The following is a 22391-nucleotide window of genomic DNA, read 5'->3' as shown; positions in this document are numbered from 1 at the left end:
TCACGTCTGTAATAGATTAAAATAATCACGTCTGTAATAGGTAAAAATAATCACGTCTGTAATAGGTTAAAATAATCACGTCTGTAATAGGTTAAAATAATCACGTCTGTAATAGGTAAAAATAATCACGTCTGTAATAGGTAAAAATAATCACGTCTGTAATAAGTTAAAATAATCACGTCTGTAATAGGTTAAAATAATCACGTCTGTAATAGGTTAAAATAATCACGTCTGTAATAGGTTAAAATAATCACGTCTGTAATAGGTTAAAATAATCACGTCTGTAATAGGTTAAAATAATCACGTCTGTAATAGGTTAAAATAATCACGTCTGTAATAGGTTAAAATAATCACGTCTGTAATAGGTAAAAATAATCACGTCTGTAATAGGTAAAAATAATCACGTCTGTAATAGGTAAAAATAATCACGTCTGTAATAAGTTAAAATAATCACGTCTGTAATAGGTTAAAATACTCACGTCTGTAATAGGTTAAAATAATCACGTCTGTAATAGGTTAAAATAATCACGTCTGTAATAGGTTAAAATAATCACGTCTGTAATAGGTTAAAATAATCACGTCTGTAATAGGTTAAAATAATCACGTCTGTAATAGGTTAAAATAATCACGTCTGTAATAGGTTAAAATAATCACGTCTGTAATAGGTTAAAATAATCACGTCTGTAATAGGTTAAAATAATCACGTCTGTAATAGGTTAAAATAATCACGTCTGTAATAGGTTAAAATAATCAGGTCTGTAATAGGTTAAAATAATCACGTCTGTAATAGGTTAAAATAATCACGTCTGTAATAGGTTAAAATAATCACGTCTGTAATAGGTTAAAATAATCACGTCTGTAATAGGTTAAAATAATCACGTCTGTAATAGGTTAAAATAATCACGTCTGTAATAGGTTAAAATAATCACGTCTGTAATAGGTTAAAATAATCACGTCTGTAATAGGTTAAAATAATCACGTCTGTAATTAATAAGTTAAAATAATCACGTCTGTAATAGGTTAAAATACTCACGTCTGTAATAGGTTAAAATAATCACGTCTGTAATAGGTTAAAATAATCACGTCTGTAATAGGTTAAAATAATCACGTCTGTAATAGGTAAAAAATAATCACGTCTGTAATAGGTTAAAATAATCACGTCTGTAATATGTTAAAATAATCACGTCTGTAATAGGTTAAAATAATCACGTCTGTAATAGGTTAAAATAATCACGTCTGTAATAGGTTAAAATAATCACGTCTGTAATAGGTTAAAATAATCACGTCTGTAATAGGTTAAAATAATCACGTCTGTAATAGGTTAAAATAATCACGTCTGTAATAGGTTAAAATAATGACGTCTGTAATAGGTTAAAATTATCACGTCTGTAATAGGTTAAAATAATCACGTCTGTAATAGGTTAAAATAATCACGTCTGTAATAGGTAAAAATAATCACGTCTGTAATAGGTAAAAATAATCACGTCTGTAATAGGTTAAAATAATCACGTCTGTAATAAGTTAAAATAATCACGTCTGTAATAGGTTAAAATAATCACGTCTGTAATAGGTTAAAATAATCACGTCTGTAATAGGTTAAAATAATCACGTCTGTAATAGGTTAAAATAATCACGTCTGTAATAGGTTAAAATAATCACGTCTGTAATAGGTTAAAATAATCACGTCTGTAATAGGTTAAAATAATCACGTCTGTAATAGGTTAAAATAATCACGTCTGTAATAGGTTAAAATAATCACGTCTGTAATAGGTAAAAATAATCACGTCTGTAATAAGTTAAAATAATCACGTCTGTAATAGGTTAAAATAATCACGTCTGTAATAGGTTAAAATAATCACGTCTGTAATAGGTTAAAATAATCACGTCTGTAATAGGTTAAAATAATCACGTCTGTAATAGGTTAAAAATAATCACGTCTGTAATAGGTTAAAATAATCACGTCTGTAATAGGTAAAAATAATCACGTCTGTAATAGGTTAAAATAATCACGTCTGTAATAGGTTAAAATAATCACGTCTGTAATAGGTTAAAATAATCACGTCTGTAATAGGTTAAAATAATCACGTCTGTAATAGGTTAAAATAATCACGTCTGTAATAGGTTAAAATAATCACGTCTGTAATAGGTAAAAATAATCACGTCTGTAATAGGTTAAAATAATCACGTCTGTAATAGGTTAAAATAATCACGTCTGTAATAGGTTAAAATAATCACGTCTGTAATAGGTTAAAATAATCACGTCTGTAATAGGTTAAAATAATCACGTCTGTAATTAATAAGTTAAAATAATCACGTCTGTAATAGGTTAAAATACTCACGTCTGTAATAGGTTAAAATAATCACGTCTGTAATAGGTTAAAATAATCACGTCTGTAATAGGTTAAAATAATCACGTCTGTAATAGGTAAAAAATAATCACGTCTGTAATAGGTTAAAATAATCACGTCTGTAATATGTTAAAATAATCACGTCTGTAATAGGTTAAAATAATCACGTCTGTAATAGGTTAAAATAATCACGTCTGTAATAGGTTAAAATAATCACGTCTGTAATAGGTTAAAATAATCACGTCTGTAATAGGTAAAAATAATCACGTCTGTAATAGGTTAAAATAATCACGTCTGTAATAGGTAAAAATAATCACGTCTGTAATAAGTTAAAATAATCACGTCTGTAATAGGTTAAAATAATCACGTCTGTAATAGGTTAAAATAATCACGTCTGTAATAGGTAAAAATAATCACGTCTGTAATAGGTTAAAATAATCACGTCTGTAATAGGTAAAAATAATCACGTCTGTAATAAGTTAAAATAATCACGTCTGTAATAGGTTAAAATAATCACGTCTGTAATAGGTTAAAATAATCAGGTCTGTAATAGGTTAAAATAATCACGTCTGTAATAGGTTAAAATAATCACGTCTGTAATAGGTTAAAATAATCACGTCTGTAATAGGTAAAAAATAATCACGTCTGTAATAGGTTAAAATAATCACGTCTGTAATAGGTTAAAATAATCACGTCTGTAATAGGTAAAAATAATCACGTCTGTAATAGGTTAAAATAATCACGTCTGTAATAGGTTAAAATAATCACGTCTGTAATTAATAAGTTAAAATAATCACGTCTGTAATAGGTTAAAATACTCACGTCTGTAATAGGTTAAAATAATCACGTCTGTAATAGGTTAAAATAATCACGTCTGTAATAGGTTAAAATAATCACGTCTGTAATAGGTAAAAAATAATCACGTCTGTAATAGGTTAAAATAATCACGTCTGTAATATGTTAAAATAATCACGTCTGTAATAGGTTAAAATAATCACGTCTGTAATAGGTTAAAATAATCACGTCTGTAATAGGTTAAAATAATCACGTCTGTAATAGGTTAAAATAATCACGTCTGTAATAGGTTAAAATAATCACGTCTGTAATAGGTTAAAATAATCACGTCTGTAATAAGTTAAAATAATCACGTCTGTAATAGGTTAAAATAATCACGTCTGTAATAGGTTAAAATAATCACGTCTGTAATAGGTAAAAAATAATCACGTCTGTAATAGGTTAAAATAATCACGTCTGTAATAGGTTAAAATAATCACGTCTGTAATAGGTAAAAATAATCACGTCTGTAATAGGTTAAAATAATCACGTCTGTAATAGGTTAAAATACTCACGTCTGTAATTAATAAGTTAAAATAATCACGTCTGTAATAGGTTAAAATACTCACGTCTGTAATAGGTTAAAATAATCACGTCTGTAATAGGTTAAAATAATCACGTCTGTAATAGGTTAAAATAATCACGTCTGTAATAGGTAAAAAATAATCACGTCTGTAATAGGTTAAAATAATCACGTCTGTAATATGTTAAAATAATCACGTCTGTAATAGGTTAAAATAATCACGTCTGTAATAGGTTAAAATAATCTCGTCTGTAATAGGTTAAAATAATCACGTCTGTAATAGGTTAAAATAATCACGTCTGTAATAGGTTAAAATAATCACGTCTGTAATAGGTTAAAATAATCACGTCTGTAATAAGTTAAAATAATCACGTCTGTAATAGGTTAAAATAATCACGTCTGTAATAGGTTAAAATAATCACGTCTGTAATAGGTTAAAATAATCAGGTCTGTAATAGGTTAAAATAATCACGTCTGTAATAGGTTAAAATAATCACGTCTGTAATAGGTTAAAATAATCACGTCTGTAATAGGTAAAAAATAATCACGTCTGTAATAGGTTAAAATAATCACGTCTGTAATAGGTTAAAATAATCACGTCTGTAATAGGTAAAAATAATCACGTCTGTAAATAGGTTAAAATAATCACGTCTGTAATAGGTTAAAATAATCACGTCTGTAATTAATAAGTTAAAATAATCACGTCTGTAATAGGTTAAAATACTCACGTCTGTAATAGGTTAAAATAATCACGTCTGTAATAGGTTAAAATAATCACGTCTGTAATAGGTTAAAATAATCACGTCTGTAATAGGTAAAAAATAATCACGTCTGTAATAGGTTAAAATAATCACGTCTGTAATATGTTAAAATAATCACGTCTGTAATAGGTTAAAATAATCACGTCTGTAATAGGTTAAAATAATCACGTCTGTAATAGGTTAAAATAATCACGTCTGTAATAGGTTAAAATAATCACGTCTGTAATAGGTTAAAATAATCACGTCTGTAATAGGTTAAAATAATCACGTCTGTAATAAGTTAAAATAATCACGTCTGTAATAGGTTAAAATAATCACGTCTGTAATAGGTTAAAATAATCACGTCTGTAATAGGTAAAAAATAATCACGTCTATAATAGGTTAAAATAATCACGTCTGTAATAGGTTAAAATAATCACGTCTGTAATAGGTAAAAATAATCACGTCTGTAATAGGTTAAAATAATCACGTCTGTAATAGGTTAAAATAATCACGTCTGTAATTAATAAGTTAAAATAATCACGTCTGTAATAGGTTAAAATACTCACGTCTGTAATAGGTTAAAATAATCACGTCTGTAATAGGTTAAAATAATCACGTCTGTAATAGGTTAAAATAATCACGTCTGTAATAGGTAAAAAATAATCACGTCTGTAATAGGTTAAAATAATCACGTCTGTAATATGTTAAAATAATCACGTCTGTAATAGGTTAAAATAATCACGTCTGTAATAGGTTAAAATAATCACGTCTGTAATAGGTTAAAATAATCACGTCTGTAATAGGTTAAAATAATCACGTCTGTAATAGGTTAAAATAATCACGTCTGTAATAGGTTAAAATAATCACGTCTGTAATAAGTTAAAATAATCACGTCTGTAATAGGTTAAAATAATCACGTCTGTAATAGGTTAAAATAATCACGTCTGTAATAGGTAAAAAATAATCACGTCTGTAATAGGTTAAAATAATCACGTCTGTAATAGGTTAAAATAATCACGTCTGTAATTAATAAGTTAAAATAATCACGTCTGTAATAGGTTAAAATACTCACGTCTGTAATAGGTTAAAATAATCACGTCTGTAATAGGTTAAAATAATCACGTCTGTAATAGGTTAAAATAATCACGTCTGTAATAGGTTAAAATAATCACGTCTGTAATAGGTTAAAATAATCACGTCTGTAATAGGTTAAAATAATCACGTCTGTAATAGGTTAAAATAATCACGTCTGTAATAGGTTAAAATAATCAGGTCTGTAATAGGTTAAAATAATCACGTCTGTAATAGGTTAAAATAATCACGTCTGTAATAGGTTAAAATAATCACGTCTGTAATAGGTTAAAATAATCACGTCTGTAATAGGTTAAAATAATCACGTCTGTAATAGGTTAAAATAATCACGTCTGTAATAGGTTAAAATAATCACGTCTGTAATAGGTTAAAATAATCACGTCTGTAATAGGTTAAAATAATCACGTCTGTAATTAATAAGTTAAAATAATCACGTCTGTAATAGGTTAAAATACTCACGTCTGTAATAGGTTAAAATAATCACGTCTGTAATAGGTTAAAATAATCACGTCTGTAATAGGTTAAAATAATCACGTCTGTAATAGGTAAAAAATAATCACGTCTGTAATAGGTTAAAATAATCACGTCTGTAATATGTTAAAATAATCACGTCTGTAATAGGTTAAAATAATCACGTCTGTAATAGGTTAAAATAATCACGTCTGTAATAGGTTAAAATAATCACGTCTGTAATAGGTTAAAATAATCACGTCTGTAATAGGTTAAAATAATCACGTCTGTAATAGGTTAAAATAATCACGTCTGTAATAGGTTAAAATAATCACGTCTGTAATAGGTTAAAATTATCACGTCTGTAATAGGTTAAAATAATCACGTCTGTAATAGGTTAAAATAATCACGTCTGTAATAGGTAAAAATAATCACGTCTGTAATAGGTAAAAATAATCACGTCTGTAATAGGTTAAAATAATCACGTCTGTAATAAGTTAAAATAATCACGTCTGTAATAGGTTAAAATAATCACGTCTGTAATAGGTTAAAATAATCACGTCTGTAATAGGTTAAAATAATCACGTCTGTAATAGGTTAAAATAATCACGTCTGTAATAGGTTAAAATAATCACGTCTGTAATAGGTTAAAATAATCACGTCTGTAATAGGTTAAAATAATCACGTCTGTAATAGGTTAAAATAATCACGTCTGTAATAGGTTAAAATAATCACGTCTGTAATAGGTAAAAATAATCACGTCTGTAATAAGTTAAAATAATCACGTCTGTAATAGGTTAAAATAATCACGTCTGTAATAGGTTAAAATAATCACGTCTGTAATAGGTTAAAATAATCACGTCTGTAATAGGTTAAAATAATCACGTCTGTAATAGGTTAAAAATAATCACGTCTGTAATAGGTTAAAATAATCACGTCTGTAATAGGTAAAAATAATCACGTCTGTAATAGGTTAAAATAATCACGTCTGTAATAGGTTAAAATAATCACGTCTGTAATAGGTTAAAATAATCACGTCTGTAATAGGTTAAAATAATCACGTCTGTAATAGGTTAAAATAATCACGTCTGTAATAGGTTAAAATAATCACGTCTGTAATAGGTAAAAATAATCACGTCTGTAATAGGTTAAAATAATCACGTCTGTAATAGGTTAAAATAATCACGTCTGTAATAGGTTAAAATAATCACGTCTGTAATAGGTTAAAATAATCACGTCTGTAATAGGTTAAAATAATCACGTCTGTAATTAATAAGTTAAAATAATCACGTCTGTAATAGGTTAAAATACTCACGTCTGTAATAGTTTAAAATAATCACGTCTGTAATAGGTTAAAATAATCACGTCTGTAATAGGTTAAAATAATCACGTCTGTAATAGGTAAAAAATAATCACGTCTGTAATAGGTTAAAATAATCACGTCTGTAATATGTTAAAATAATCACGTCTGTAATAGGTTAAAATAATCACGTCTGTAATAGGTTAAAATAATCACGTCTGTAATAGGTTAAAATAATCACGTCTGTAATAGGTTAAAATAATCACGTCTGTAATAGGTAAAAATAATCACGTCTGTAATAGGTTAAAATAATCACGTCTGTAATAGGTAAAAATAATCACGTCTGTAATAAGTTAAAATAATCACGTCTGTAATAGGTTAAAATAATCACGTCTGTAATAGGTTAAAATAATCACGTCTGTAATAGGTAAAAATAATCACGTCTGTAATAGGTTAAAATAATCACGTCTGTAATAGGTAAAAATAATCACGTCTGTAATAAGTTAAAATAATCACGTCTGTAATAGGTTAAAATAATCACGTCTGTAATAGGTTAAAATAATCAGGTCTGTAATAGGTTAAAATAATCACGTCTGTAATAGGTTAAAATAATCACGTCTGTAATAGGTTAAAATAATCACGTCTGTAATAGGTAAAAAATAATCACGTCTGTAATAGGTTAAAATAATCACGTCTGTAATAGGTTAAAATAATCACGTCTGTAATAGGTAAAAATAATCACGTCTGTAATAGGTTAAAATAATCACGTCTGTAATAGGTTAAAATAATCACGTCTGTAATTAATAAGTTAAAATAATCACGTCTGTAATAGGTTAAAATACTCACGTCTGTAATAGGTTAAAATAATCACGTCTGTAATAGGTTAAAATAATCACGTCTGTAATAGGTTAAAATAATCACGTCTGTAATAGGTAAAAAATAATCACGTCTGTAATAGGTTAAAATAATCACGTCTGTAATATGTTAAAATAATCACGTCTGTAATAGGTTAAAATAATCACGTCTGTAATAGGTTAAAATAATCACGTCTGTAATAGGTTAAAATAATCACGTCTGTAATAGGTTAAAATAATCACGTCTGTAATAGGTTAAAATAATCACGTCTGTAATAGGTTAAAATAATCACGTCTGTAATAAGTTAAAATAATCACGTCTGTAATAGGTTAAAATAATCACGTCTGTAATAGGTTAAAATAATCACGTCTGTAATAGGTAAAAAATAATCACGTCTGTAATAGGTTAAAATAATCACGTCTGTAATAGGTTAAAATAATCACGTCTGTAATAGGTAAAAATAATCACGTCTGTAATAGGTTAAAATAATCACGTCTGTAATAGGTTAAAATAATCACGTCTGTAATTAATAAGTTAAAATAATCACGTCTGTAATAGGTTAAAATACTCACGTCTGTAATAGGTTAAAATAATCACGTCTGTAATAGGTTAAAATAATCACGTCTGTAATAGGTTAAAATAATCACGTCTGTAATAGGTAAAAAATAATCACGTCTGTAATAGGTTAAAATAATCACGTCTGTAATATGTTAAAATAATCACGTCTGTAATAGGTTAAAATAATCACGTCTGTAATAGGTTAAAATAATCACGTCTGTAATAGGTTAAAATAATCACGTCTGTAATAAGTTAAAATAATCACGTCTGTAATAGGTTAAAATAATCACGTCTGTAATAGGTTAAAATAATCACGTCTGTAATAGGTAAAAAATAATCACGTCTGTAATAGGTTAAAATAATCACGTCTGTAATAGGTTAAAATAATCACGTCTGTAATAGGTAAAAATAATCACGTCTGTAATAGGTTAAAATAATCACGTCTGTAATAGGTTAAAATAATCACGTCTGTAATTAATAAGTTAAAATAATCACGTCTGTAATAGGTTAAAATACTCACGTCTGTAATAGGTTAAAATAATCACGTCTGTAATAGGTTAAAATAATCACGTCTGTAATAGGTTAAAATAATCACGTCTGTAATAGGTAAAAAATAATCACGTCTGTAATAGGTTAAAATAATCACGTCTGTAATATGTTAAAATAATCACGTCTGTAATAGGTTAAAATAATCACGTCTGTAATAGGTTAAAATAATCACGTCTGTAATAGGTTAAAATAATCACGTCTGTAATAGGTTAAAATAATCACGTCTGTAATAGGTTAAAATAATCACGTCTGTAATAGGTTAAAATAATCACGTCTGTAATAAGTTAAAATAATCACGTCTGTAATAGGTTAAAATAATCACGTCTGTAATAGGTTAAAATAATCACGTCTGTAATAGGTTAAAATAATCAGGTCTGTAATAGGTTAAAATAATCACGTCTGTAATAGGTTAAAATAATCACGTCTGTAATAGGTTAAAATAATCACGTCTGTAATAGGTAAAAAATAATCACGTCTGTAATAGGTTAAAATAATCACGTCTGTAATAGGTTAAAATAATCACGTCTGTAATAGGTAAAAATAATCACGTCTGTAATAGGTTAAAATAATCACGTCTGTAATAGGTTAAAATAATCACGTCTGTAATTAATAAGTTAAAATAATCACGTCTGTAATAGGTTAAAATACTCACGTCTGTAATAGGTTAAAATAATCACGTCTGTAATAGGTTAAAATAATCACGTCTGTAATAGGTTAAAATAATCACGTCTGTAATAGGTAAAAAATAATCACGTCTGTAATAGGTTAAAATAATCACGTCTGTAATATGTTAAAATAATCACGTCTGTAATAGGTTAAAATAATCACGTCTGTAATAGGTTAAAATAATCACGTCTGTAATAGGTTAAAATAATCACGTCTGTAATAGGTTAAAATAATCACGTCTGTAATAGGTTAAAATAATCACGTCTGTAATAGGTTAAAATAATCACGTCTGTAATAAGTTAAAATAATCACGTCTGTAATAGGTTAAAATAATCACGTCTGTAATAGGTTAAAATAATCACGTCTGTAATAGGTAAAAAATAATCACGTCTATAATAGGTTAAAATAATCACGTCTGTAATAGGTTAAAATAATCACGTCTGTAATAGGTAAAAATAATCACGTCTGTAATAGGTTAAAATAATCACGTCTGTAATAGGTTAAAATAATCACGTCTGTAATTAATAAGTTAAAATAATCACGTCTGTAATAGGTTAAAATACTCACGTCTGTAATAGGTTAAAATAATCACGTCTGTAATAGGTTAAAATAATCACGTCTGTAATAGGTAAAAAATAATCACGTCTGTAATAGGTTAAAATAATCACGTCTGTAATATGTTAAAATAATCACGTCTGTAATAGGTTAAAATAATCACGTCTGTAATAGGTTAAAATAATCACGTCTGTAATAGGTTAAAATAATCACGTCTGTAATAGGTTAAAATAATCACGTCTGTAATAGGTTAAAATAATCACGTCTGTAATAGGTTAAAATAATCACGTCTGTAATAAGTTAAAATAATCACGTCTGTAATAGGTTAAAATAATCACGTCTGTAAAAGGTTAAAATAATCACGTCTGTAATAGGTAAAAAATAATCACGTCTGTAATAGGTTAAAATAATCACGTCTGTAATAGGTTAAAATAATCACGTCTGTAATAGGTAAAAATAATCACGTCTGTAATAGGTTAAAATAATCACGTCTGTAATAGGTTAAAATAATCACGTCTGTAATTAATAAGTTAAAATAATCACGTCTGTAATAGGTTAAAATACTCACGTCTGTAATAGGTTAAAATAATCACGTCTGTAATAGGTTAAAATAATCACGTCTGTAATAGGTTAAAATAATCACGTCTGTAATAGGTAAAAAATAATCACGTCTGTAATAGGTTAAAATAATCACGTCTGTAATATGTTAAAATAATCACGTCTGTAATAGGTTAAAATAATCACGTCTGTAATAGGTTAAAATAATCACGTCTGTAATAGGTTAAAATAATCACGTCTGTAATAGGTTAAAATAATCACGTCTGTAATAGGTTAAAATAATCACGTCTGTAATAGGTTAAAATAATCACGTCTGTAATAAGTTAAAATAATCACGTCTGTAATAGGTTAAAATAATCACGTCTGTAATAGGTTAAAATAATCACGTCTGTAATAGGTTAAAATAATCAGGTCTGTAATAGGTAAAAATAATCAGGTCTGTAATAGGTTAAAATAATCACGTCTGTAATAAGTTAAAATAATCACGTCTGTAATAGGTTAAAATAATCACGTCTGTAATAGGTTAAAATAATCACGTCTGTAATAGGTTAAAATAATCACGTCTGTAATAGGTAAAAATAATCACGTCTGTATAGGTTAAAATAATCACGTCTGTAATAGGTTAAAATAATCACGTCTGTAATAGGTTAAAATAATCACGTCTGTAATAGGTTAAAATAATCACGTCTGTAATAGGTTAAAATAATCACGTCTGTAATTAATAAGTTAAAATAATCACGTCTGTAATAGGTTAAAATACTCACGTCTGTAATAGGTTAAAATAATCACGTCTGTAATAGGTTAAAATAATCACGTCTGTAATAGGTTAAAATAATCACGTCTGTAATAGGTAAAAAATAATCACGTCTGTAATAGGTTAAAATAATCACGTCTGTAATATGTTAAAATAATCACGTCTGTAATAGGTTAAAATAATCACGTCTGTAATAGGTTAAAATAATCACGTCTGTAATAGGTTAAAATAATCACGTCTGTAATAGGTTAAAATAATCACGTCTGTAATAGGTTAAAATAATCACGTCTGTAATAGGTTAAAATAATCACGTCTGTAATAAGTTAAAATAATCACGTCTGTAATAGGTTAAAATAATCACGTCTGTAATAGGTTAAAATAATCACGTCTGTAATAGGTAAAAAATAATCACGTCTGTAATAGGTTAAAATAATCACGTCTGTAATAGGTTAAAATAATCACGTCTGTAATAGGTAAAAATAATCACGTCTGTAATAGGTTAAAATAATCACGTCTGTAATAGGTTAAAATAATCACGTCTGTAATTAATAAGTTAAAATAATCACGTCTGTAATAGGTTAAAATACTCACGTCTGTAATAGGTTAAAATAATCACGTCTGTAATAGGTTAAAATAATCACGTCTGTAATAGGTTAAAATAATCACGTCTGTAATAGGTAAAAAATAATCACGTCTGTAATAGGTTAAAATAATCACGTCTGTAATATGTTAAAATAATCACGTCTGTAATAGGTTAAAATAATCACGTCTGTAATAGGTTAAAATAATCACGTCTGTAATAGGTTAAAATAATCACGTCTGTAATAGGTTAAAATAATCACGTCTGTAATAGGTTAAAATAATCACGTCTGTAATAGGTTAAAATAATCACGTCTGTAATAGGTTAAAATAATCACGTCTGTAATAGGTTAAAATAATCACGTCTGTAATAGGTTAAAATAATCAGGTCTGTAATAGGTAAAAATAATCAGGTCTGTAATAGGTTAAAATAATCACGTCTGTAATAAGTTAAAATAATCACGTCTGTAATAGGTTAAAATAATCACGTCTGTAATAGGTTAAAATAATCACGTCTGTAATAGGTTAAAATAATCACGTCTGTAATAGGTAAAAATAATCACGTCTGTATAGGTTAAAATAATCACGTCTGTAATAGGTTAAAATAATCACGTCTGTAATAGGTTAAAATAATCACGTCTGTAATAGGTAAAAATAATCACGTCTGTAATAGGTTAAAATAATCACGTCTGTAATAGGTTAAAATAATCACGTCTGTAATAGGTTAAAATAATCACGTCTGTAATAGGTAAAAATAATCACGTCTGTAATAGGTTAAAATAATCACGTCTGTAATAGGTTAAAATAATCACGTCTGTAATAGGTTAAAATAATCACGTCTGTAATAGGTTAAAATTATCACGTCTGTAATAGGTTAAAATAATCACGTCTGTAATAGGTTAAAATAATCACGTCTGTAATAGGTTAAAATAATCACGTCTGTAATAGGTTAAAATTATCACGTCTGTAATAGGTTAAAATAATCACGTCTGTAATAGGTTAAAATAATCACGTCTGTAATAGGTTAAAATAATCACGTCTGTAATAGGTTAAAATAATCACGTCTGTAATAAGTTAAAATAATCACGTCTGTAATAGGTTAAAATAATCACGTCTGTAATAGGTTAAAATAATCACGTCTGTAATAGGTTAAAATAATCACGTCTGTAATAGGTAAAAATAATCACGTCTGTAATAGGTTAAAATAATCACGTCTGTAATAAGTTAAAATAATCACGTCTGTAATAGGTTAAAATAATCACGTCTGTAATAGGTTAAAATAATCACGTCTGTAATAGGTAAAAATAATCACGTCTGTAATAGGTTAAAAATAATCACGTCTGTAATAGGTAAAAATAATCACGTCTGTAATAAGTTAAAATAATCACGTCTGTAATAGGTTAAAATAATCACGTCTGTAATAAGTTAAAATAATCACGTCTGTAATAGGTAAAAATAATCACGTCTGTAATAGGTAAAAATAATCACGTCTGTAATAAGTTAAAATAATCACGTCTGTAATAGGTTAAAATAATCACGTCTGTAATAGGTTAAAATAATCACGTCTGTAATAGGTTAAAATAATCACGTCTGTAATAGGTTAAAATAATCACGTCTGTAATAGGTTAAAATAATCACGTCTGTAATAGGTTAAAATAATCACGTCTGTAATAGGTTAAAATAATCACGTCTGTAATAGGTTAAAATAATCACGTCTGTAATAGGTTAAAATAATCACGTCTGTAATAGGTTAAAATAATCACGTCTGTAATAGGTTAAAATAATCACGTCTGTAATAGGTAAAAATAATCACGTCTGTAATAAGTTAAAATAATCACGTCTGTAATAGGTAAAAATAATCACGTCTGTAATAAGTTAAAATAATCACGTCTGTAATAGGTTAAAATAATCACGTCTGTAATAGGTTAAAATAATCACGTCTGTAATAGGTAAAAATAATCACGTCTGTAATAGGTTAAAATAATCACGTCTGTAATAGGTAAAAATAATCACGTCTGTAATAGGTAAAAATAATCACGTCTGTAATAGGTTAAAATAATCACGTCTGTAATAGGTTAAAATAATCACGTCTGTAATAGGTTAAAATAATCACGTCTGTAATAAGTTAAAATAATCACGTCTGTAATAGGTTAAAATAATCACGTCTGTAATAGGTTAAAATAATCACGTCTGTAATAGGTAAAAAATAATCACGTCTGTAATAGGTTAAAATAATTACGTCTGTAATAGGTTAAAATAATCACGTCTGTAATAGGTAAAAATAATCACGTCTGTAATAGGTTAAAATAATCACGTCTGTAATAGGTTAAAATAATCACGTCTGTAATTAATAAGTTAAAATAATCACGTCTGTAATAGGTTAAAATACTCACGTCTGTAATAGGTTAAAATAATCACGTCTGTAATAGGTTAAAATAATCACGTCTGTAATAGGTTAAAATAATCACGTCTGTAATAGGTAAAAAATAATCACGTCTGTAATAGGTTAAAATAATCACGTCTGTAATATGTTAAAATAATCACGTCTGTAATAGGTTAAAATAATCACGTCTGTAATAGGTTAAAATAATCACGTCTGTAATAGGTTAAAATAATCACGTCTGTAATAGGTTAAAATAATCACGTCTGTAATAGGTTAAAATAATCACGTCTGTAATAGGTTAAAATAATCACGTCTGTAATAAGTTAAAATAATCACGTCTGTAATAGGTTAAAATAATCACGTCTGTAATAAGTTAAAATAATCACGTCTGTAATAGGTTAAAATAATCACGTCTGTAATAGGTTAAAATAATCACGTCTGTAATAAGTTAAAATAATCACGTCTGTAATAGGTTAAAATAATCACGTCTGTAATAGGTTAAAATAATCACGTCTGTAATAGGTAAAAATAATCACGTCTGTAATAGGTTAAAATAATCACGTCTGTAATAAGTTAAAATAATCACGTCTGTAATAGGTTAAAATAATCACGTCTGTAATAGGTTAAAATAATCACGTCTGTAATAGGTAAAAATAATCACGTCTGTAATAGGTTAAAATAATCACGTCTGTAATAGGTAAAAATAATCACGTCTGTAATAAGTTAAAATAATCACGTCTGTAATAGGTTAAAATAATCACGTCTGTAATAAGTTAAAATAATCACGTCTGTAATAGGTAAAAATAATCACGTCTGTAATAGGTAAAAATAATCACGTCTGTAATAAGTTAAAATAATCACGTCTGTAATAGGTTAAAATAATCACGTCTGTAATAGGTTAAAATAATCACGTCTGTAATAGGTTAAAATAATCACGTCTGTAATAGGTTAAAATAATCACGTCTGTAATAGGTTAAAATAATCACGTCTGTAATAGGTTAAAATAATCACGTCTGTAATAGGTTAAAATAATCACGTCTGTAATAGGTTAAAATAATCACGTCTGTAATAGGTTAAAATAATCACGTCTGTAATAGGTTAAAATAATCACGTCTGTAATAGGTTAAAATAATCACGTCTGTAATAGGTAAAAATAATCACGTCTGTAATAAGTTAAAATAATCACGTCTGTAATAGGTAAAAATAATCACGTCTGTAATAAGTTAAAATAATCACGTCTGTAATAGGTTAAAATAATCACGTCTGTAATAGGTTAAAATAATCACGTCTGTAATAGGTAAAAATAATCACGTCTGTAATAGGTTAAAATAATCACGTCTGTAATAGGTAAAAATAATCACGTCTGTAATAGGTAAAAATAATCACGTCTGTAATAGGTTAAAATAATCACGTCTGTAATAGGTTAAAATAATCACGTCTGTAATAGGTTAAAATAATCACGTCTGTAATAAGTTAAAATAATCACGTCTGTAATAGGTTAAAATAATCACGTCTGTAATAGGTTAAAATAATCACGTCTGTAATAGGTAAAAAATAATCACGTCTGTAATAGGTTAAAATAATTACGTCTGTAATAGGTTAAAATAATCACGTCTGTAATAGGTAAAAATAATCACGTCTGTAATAGGTTAAAATAATCACGTCTGTAATAGGTTAAAATAATCACGTCTGTAATTAATAAGTTAAAATAATCACGTCTGTAATAGGTTAAAATACTCACGTCTGTAATAGGTTAAAATAATCACGTCTGTAATAGGTTAAAATAATCACGTCTGTAATAGGTTAAAATAATCACGTCTGTAATAGGTAAAAAATAATCACGTCTGTAATAGGTTAAAATAATCACGTCTGTAATATGTTAAAATAATCACGTCTGTAATAGGTTAAAATAATCACGTCTGTAATAGGTTAAAATAATCACGTCTGTAATAGGTTAAAATAATCACGTCTGTAATAGGTTAAAATAATCACGTCTGTAATAGGTTAAAATAATCACGTCTGTAATAGGTTAAAATAATCACGTCTGTAATAGGTTAAAATAATCACGTCTGTAATAGGTTAAAATAATCAGGTCTGTAATAGGTAAAAATAATCAGGTCTGTAATAGGTTAAAATAATCACGTCTGTAATAAGTTAAAATAATCACGTCTGTAATAGGTTAAAATAATCACGTCTGTAATAGGTTAAAATAATCACGTCTGTAATAGGTTAAAATAATCACGTCTGTAATAGGTAAAAATAATCACGTCTGTATAGGTTAAAATAATCACGTCTGTAATAGGTTAAAATAATCACGTCTGTAATAGGTTAAAATAATCACGTCTGTAATAGGTTAAAATAATCACGTCTGTAATAGGTTAAAATAATCACGTCTGTAATAGGTAAAAATAATCACGTCTGTAATAGGTTAAAATAATCACGTCTGTAATAGGTTAAAATAATCACGTCTGTAATAGGTTAAAATAATCACGTCTGTAATAGGTTAAAATTATCACGTCTGTAATAGGTTAAAATAATCACGTCTGTAATAGGTTAAAATAATCACGTCTGTAATAGGTTAAAATAATCACGTCTGTAATAGGTTAAAATAATCACGTCTGTAATAAGTTAAAATAATCACGTCTGTAATAGGTTAAAATAATCACGTCTGTAATAGGTTAAAATAATCACGTCTGTAATAGGTTAAAATAATCACGTCTGTAATAGGTAAAAATAATCACGTCTGTAATAGGTTAAAATAATCACGTCTGTAATAAGTTAAAATAATCACGTCTGTAATAGGTTAAAATAATCACGTCTGTAATAGGTAAAAATAATCACGTCTGTAATAGGTAAAAAATAATCACGTCTGTAATAGGTTAAAATAATCACGTCTGTAATAGGTTAAAATAATCACGTCTGTAATAGGTTAAAATAATCACGTCTGTAATAGGTTAAAATAATCACGTCTGTAATAGGTTAAAATAATCACGTCTGTAATAGGTTAAAATAATCACGTCTGTAATAGGTTAAAATAATCACGTCTGTAATAGGTTAAAATAATCACGTCTGTAATAGGTTAAAATAATCACGTCTGTAATAGGTAAAAATAATCACGTCTGTAATAGGTTAAAATAATCACGTCTGTAATAGGTAAAAATAATCACGTCTGTAATAAGTTAAAATAATCACGTCTGTAATAGGTTAAAATAATCAGGTCTGTAATAGGTTAAAATAATCAGGTCTGTAATAGGATAAAATAATCACGTCTGTAATAGGTTAAAATAATCACGTCTGTAATAGGTTAAAATAATCACGTCTGTAATAGGTAAAAAATAATCACGTCTGTAATAGGTTAAAATAATCACGTCTGTAATAGGTTAAAATAATCACGTCTGTAATAGGTAAAAATAATCACGTCTGTAATAGGTTAAAATAATCACGTCTGTAATAGGTAAAAATAATCACGTCTGTAATAAGTTAAAATAATCACGTCTGTAATAGGTTAAAATAATCACGTCTGTAATAGGTTAAAATAATCACGTCTGTAATAGGTTAAAATAATCACGTCTGTAATAGGTAAAAATAATCACGTCTGTAATAGGTTAAAATAATCACGTCTGTAATAGGTTAAAATAATCACGTCTGTAATAGGTTAAAATAATCACGTCTGTAATAGGTTAAAATAATCACGTCTGTAATAGGTTAAAATAATCACGTCTGTAATAGGTAAAAAATAATCACGTCTGTAATAGGTTAAAATAATCACGTCTGTAATATGTTAAAATAATCACGTCTGTAATAGGTTAAAATAATCACGTCTGTAATAGGTTAAAATAATCACGTCTGTAATAGGTTAAAATAATCACGTCTGTAATAGGTTAAAATAATCACGTCTGTAATAGGTTAAAATAATCACGTCTGTAATAGGTTAAAATAATCACGTCTGTAATAAGTTAAAATAACCACGTCTGTAATAGGTTAAAATAATCACGTCTGTAATAGGTTAAAATAATCACGTCTGTAATAGGTTAAAATAATCACGTCTGTAATAGGTTAAAATAATCACGTCTGTAATAGGTTAAAATAATCACGTCTGTAATAGGTTAAAATAATCACGTCTGTAATAGGTTAAAATAATCACGTCTGTAATAGGTTAAAATAATCACGTCTGTAATAGGTTAAAATAATCACGTCTGTAATAGGTTAAAATAATCACGTCTGTAATAGGTAAAAATAATCACGTCTGTAATAGATTAAAATAATCACGTCTGTAATAGGTTAAAATAATCACGTCTGTAATAGGTTAAAATAATCACGTCTGTAATAGATTAAAATAATCACGTCTGTAATAGGTTAAAATAATCACGTCTGTAATAGGTTAAAATAATCACGTCTGTAATAGGTTAAAATAATCACGTCTGTAATAGGTTAAAATAATCACGTCTGTAATAGGTTAAAATAATCACGTCTGTAATAGGTTAAAATAATCACGTCTGTAATAGGTAAAAATAATCACGTCTGTAATAGGTAAAAATAATCACGTCTGTAATAGGTTAAAATAATCACGTCTGTAATAGGTTAAAATAATCACGTCTGTAATAGGTTAAAATAATCACGTCTGTAATAGGTTAAAATAATCACGTCTGTAATAGGTTAAAATAATCACGTCTGTAATAGGTTAAAATAATCACGTCTGTAATAGGTTAAAATAATCACGTCTGTAATAGGTTAAAATAATCACGTCTGTAATAGGTTAAAATAATCACGTCTGTAATGGGTTAAAATAATCACGTCTGTAATAGGTTAAAATAATCACGTCTGTAATAGGTAAAAATAATCACGTCTGTAATAGGTTAAAATAATCACGTCTGTAATAGGTTAAAATAATCACGTCTGTAATAAGTTAAAATAATCACGTCTGTAATAGGTTAAAATAATCAGGTCTGTAATAGGTTAAAATAATCACGTCTGTAATAGGTAAAAATAATCACGTCTGTAATAGGTTAAAATAATCACGTCTGTAATAGATTAAAATAATCACGTCTGTAATAGGTTAAAATAATCACGTCTGTAATAGGTTAAAATAAAAACAATCTCATAAGCTGAGAGATTTATCTCAGAATCCGAGAAATAACGTCACAAGAACTGATTCTCTAAAAATACAAATGATTTTAAAAGATAGCAGAATGTATTGCGAAAAAAACCAAACCCGACAGAAGATTAATGTTTGTTTTCATGGTTCAAGGTCACGGTGTTCATCAATAACGAATCGTTTGCTCAATTGAAAATTGAATTATAGAAATAACGACCAAAAACGGCTCATCCGTGGTTATTTTTCTGGTTCTTTATATATTTGCCAGATTTCCAACCAGTTTGAGTATTGATTTGGGACAAAAATAATTTGTTTTGTTTTGTTTTGTTTTTAAATTCAAAATTCTGACCCCTCTTTTCAGAAATCCTACATCCACCCAGAGCTACCGTTTACAAAATATAATATATATTAATATATATCATAGAACTATTTATATGTTGCGTTATGGGAATGGACGGAGTCAAAATTAGAACATAATTGCGAGCAAATCTTTGAGTTACTACCGTGAGTATTTGCGTGAGTAGAGTTTATACACTTGATACGCATGCGCAAACCTAGACAGAATGCGTTGACCAATGTGTATATTTGATGTAACTACAATGTACATGTGAGGGTATACATTTAAAACTACAACACATGAACACAGACAGATTGTCTCATGTGATTATGTGACAGTGATATAGAAGTTTATTACCATACAAAGGTGTGTGTAGTTATTCAATATACCACAGCGCACATCTTACCCAGTTCTCTACAGACAACTTTAGCGTCATTGAAATCCCATCCATTATCACACACAGTACCCCATCTGTTATCGTGGAACACTTCAACACGACCTTCATGTAGGTTTCCACCGCCCACAAGTCGAATATATGCTGCAATGTAGAAACAATCGAATTAATGACTTCGGTTGTGTTGTTACTCCATCTGAAGCGATGATATGATGCTCTAGGGATGTATTCTACGGAATGTATTATTGAAAGCTCACAAGAACACGCCTACTACTTGAGATTGTTTTAGTCACGGTTACTAAAAAAGTAACCGTGTTTCAGTGTTACATTCCGGTTGATGTAGGCGAAACAATTGAAAAAGTTAAAACGACATTCTGAATCAAATATATGCAGCGTGTTATAAGATACAGTTATTAGTGTAGCTGATAAACTAACAGGAACGAACAATACTGGTCATGGTACTTTATGTATCTAAATCGAGGTGTGCTGGACAGTGTCATGACGTCATTACTCAAATGGTAATTATTTATAAGATCGGTAAACTATGTATGTTTTGGCAGTTGAACGTGCTTAACATTTACACCTGTTATTATGTTGAAAGGGGCGACACAATGATTGCATAGGAAATGAAATCACAGTAGTAATATTGATTCGTACATGTGTAATTTTACTTGTACATACAAACATACAGTGCGAATAAGAAAAATAATATGTCGTTACGAGTGAGATATTTGCATATATCTTTAGGATATAAATTCGTATACTAGTTCTGTTCCTGAAATAGTATTCGAATTTTATTTAAAACGTGTCACTAACACACAGTTCTTATAATTTTAGTCTGAATTCCACAAATACCCAAGTAATTAATCTTCGTACAAAATCAATCAAACCTAACTACCATCAACCCATGCAACGACTTTCCGTGCGTCAGATTACGTGTAACGTTGAGTTTATACTCTTTATAGATTTTATGTATTATGTAGTGAAAGCTGTAGCTGGTAAGAATAAATATTATTGCCTGAGTTACACGGAATACAGCACATATTGTGACGTGTACTGTTATTTGTGATTTGAAACATCTACGTATGTGAAAGTGACGCACAAAGTGTATGGCGTCTGGCATTATGCTTTACTACGTCTGTTGTATTATATAATGAACGAGAGATATTTAGAACACACCTTCCGTTCAGGGATAGGTCACTGAGTGGCCTGTGTCACTATATTGAAAGAAACAAGTCTTTTTTATTTGCCGTCACTTTATAAAAGCTCGTGTTTATTGGTGCATATGTCTTGAGGTTTATTCAACAATTACGTTACCACGTTTACACATAAATAAATACCCGTACTTGTACGTTTTATCGTGCATGAGCTGTCCGTGCTGATTAGACCATGACACGGAGCAAGAACTATTCTAACATCGTTGGTGTATTTTACTGTCCTACTAGTAGGCGATCGGCTCCTAAAACACAGCGAAAAGTGTCTTTGAAACCCACTTTCACGAACCACGATGTCCGACAAGTGTTGGATAGCCCCCCCCCCCCCCACTTCATTGGTGACGAAAATACAGCATATTGTTTATTTCATGGACGGCATTAGTTTATATACTTCAACGTACAGTAACAATAACTCACCTCCTTGTATGTATGTTTCCAAAGTCACAACGACGAAGACTAAAATCATATCATTGTATCTCATTGCTGTATTGACGTTTCGTTAACTCTCGTTTATCAACTGGTCACGGTTACATAAACTTCCATTACTTGATGCAAACAACGTGATATCGTGCCACTATCGTGCTACGGTTCAGTATTATAAACT

General features: G+C 28.4%; 1 protein-coding gene across 2 annotated transcripts in view; it reads right to left on the bottom strand.

Moving 5' to 3' along the window:
* LOC144347804 (scavenger receptor cysteine-rich domain-containing protein DMBT1-like) overlaps positions 1–22391 on the bottom strand; it is a 34884-nt gene extending 12493 nt beyond the window's left edge. For both annotated transcript variants that reach the window (XM_085492885.1, XM_085492886.1), the window contains exons 1-2: positions 22205–22391; positions 20586–20717 (exon numbers count right to left, since the gene is read on the bottom strand). In XM_085492885.1, coding sequence (XP_085349011.1) covers positions 20586–20717; positions 22205–22268 — 196 coding nt within the window. In that variant the 5' untranslated portion in view covers positions 22269–22391. The remainder of the gene's footprint in view (positions 1–20585; positions 20718–22204) is intronic.

This window comes from Saccoglossus kowalevskii, chromosome 18 (assembly GCF_978046115.1).
Source record: "Saccoglossus kowalevskii chromosome 18, keSacKowa6.1, whole genome shotgun sequence".
NCBI classification, from domain to species: domain Eukaryota; kingdom Metazoa; phylum Hemichordata; class Enteropneusta; family Harrimaniidae; genus Saccoglossus; species Saccoglossus kowalevskii.
This window is presented reverse-complemented; position numbering and strand designations above follow the sequence as displayed.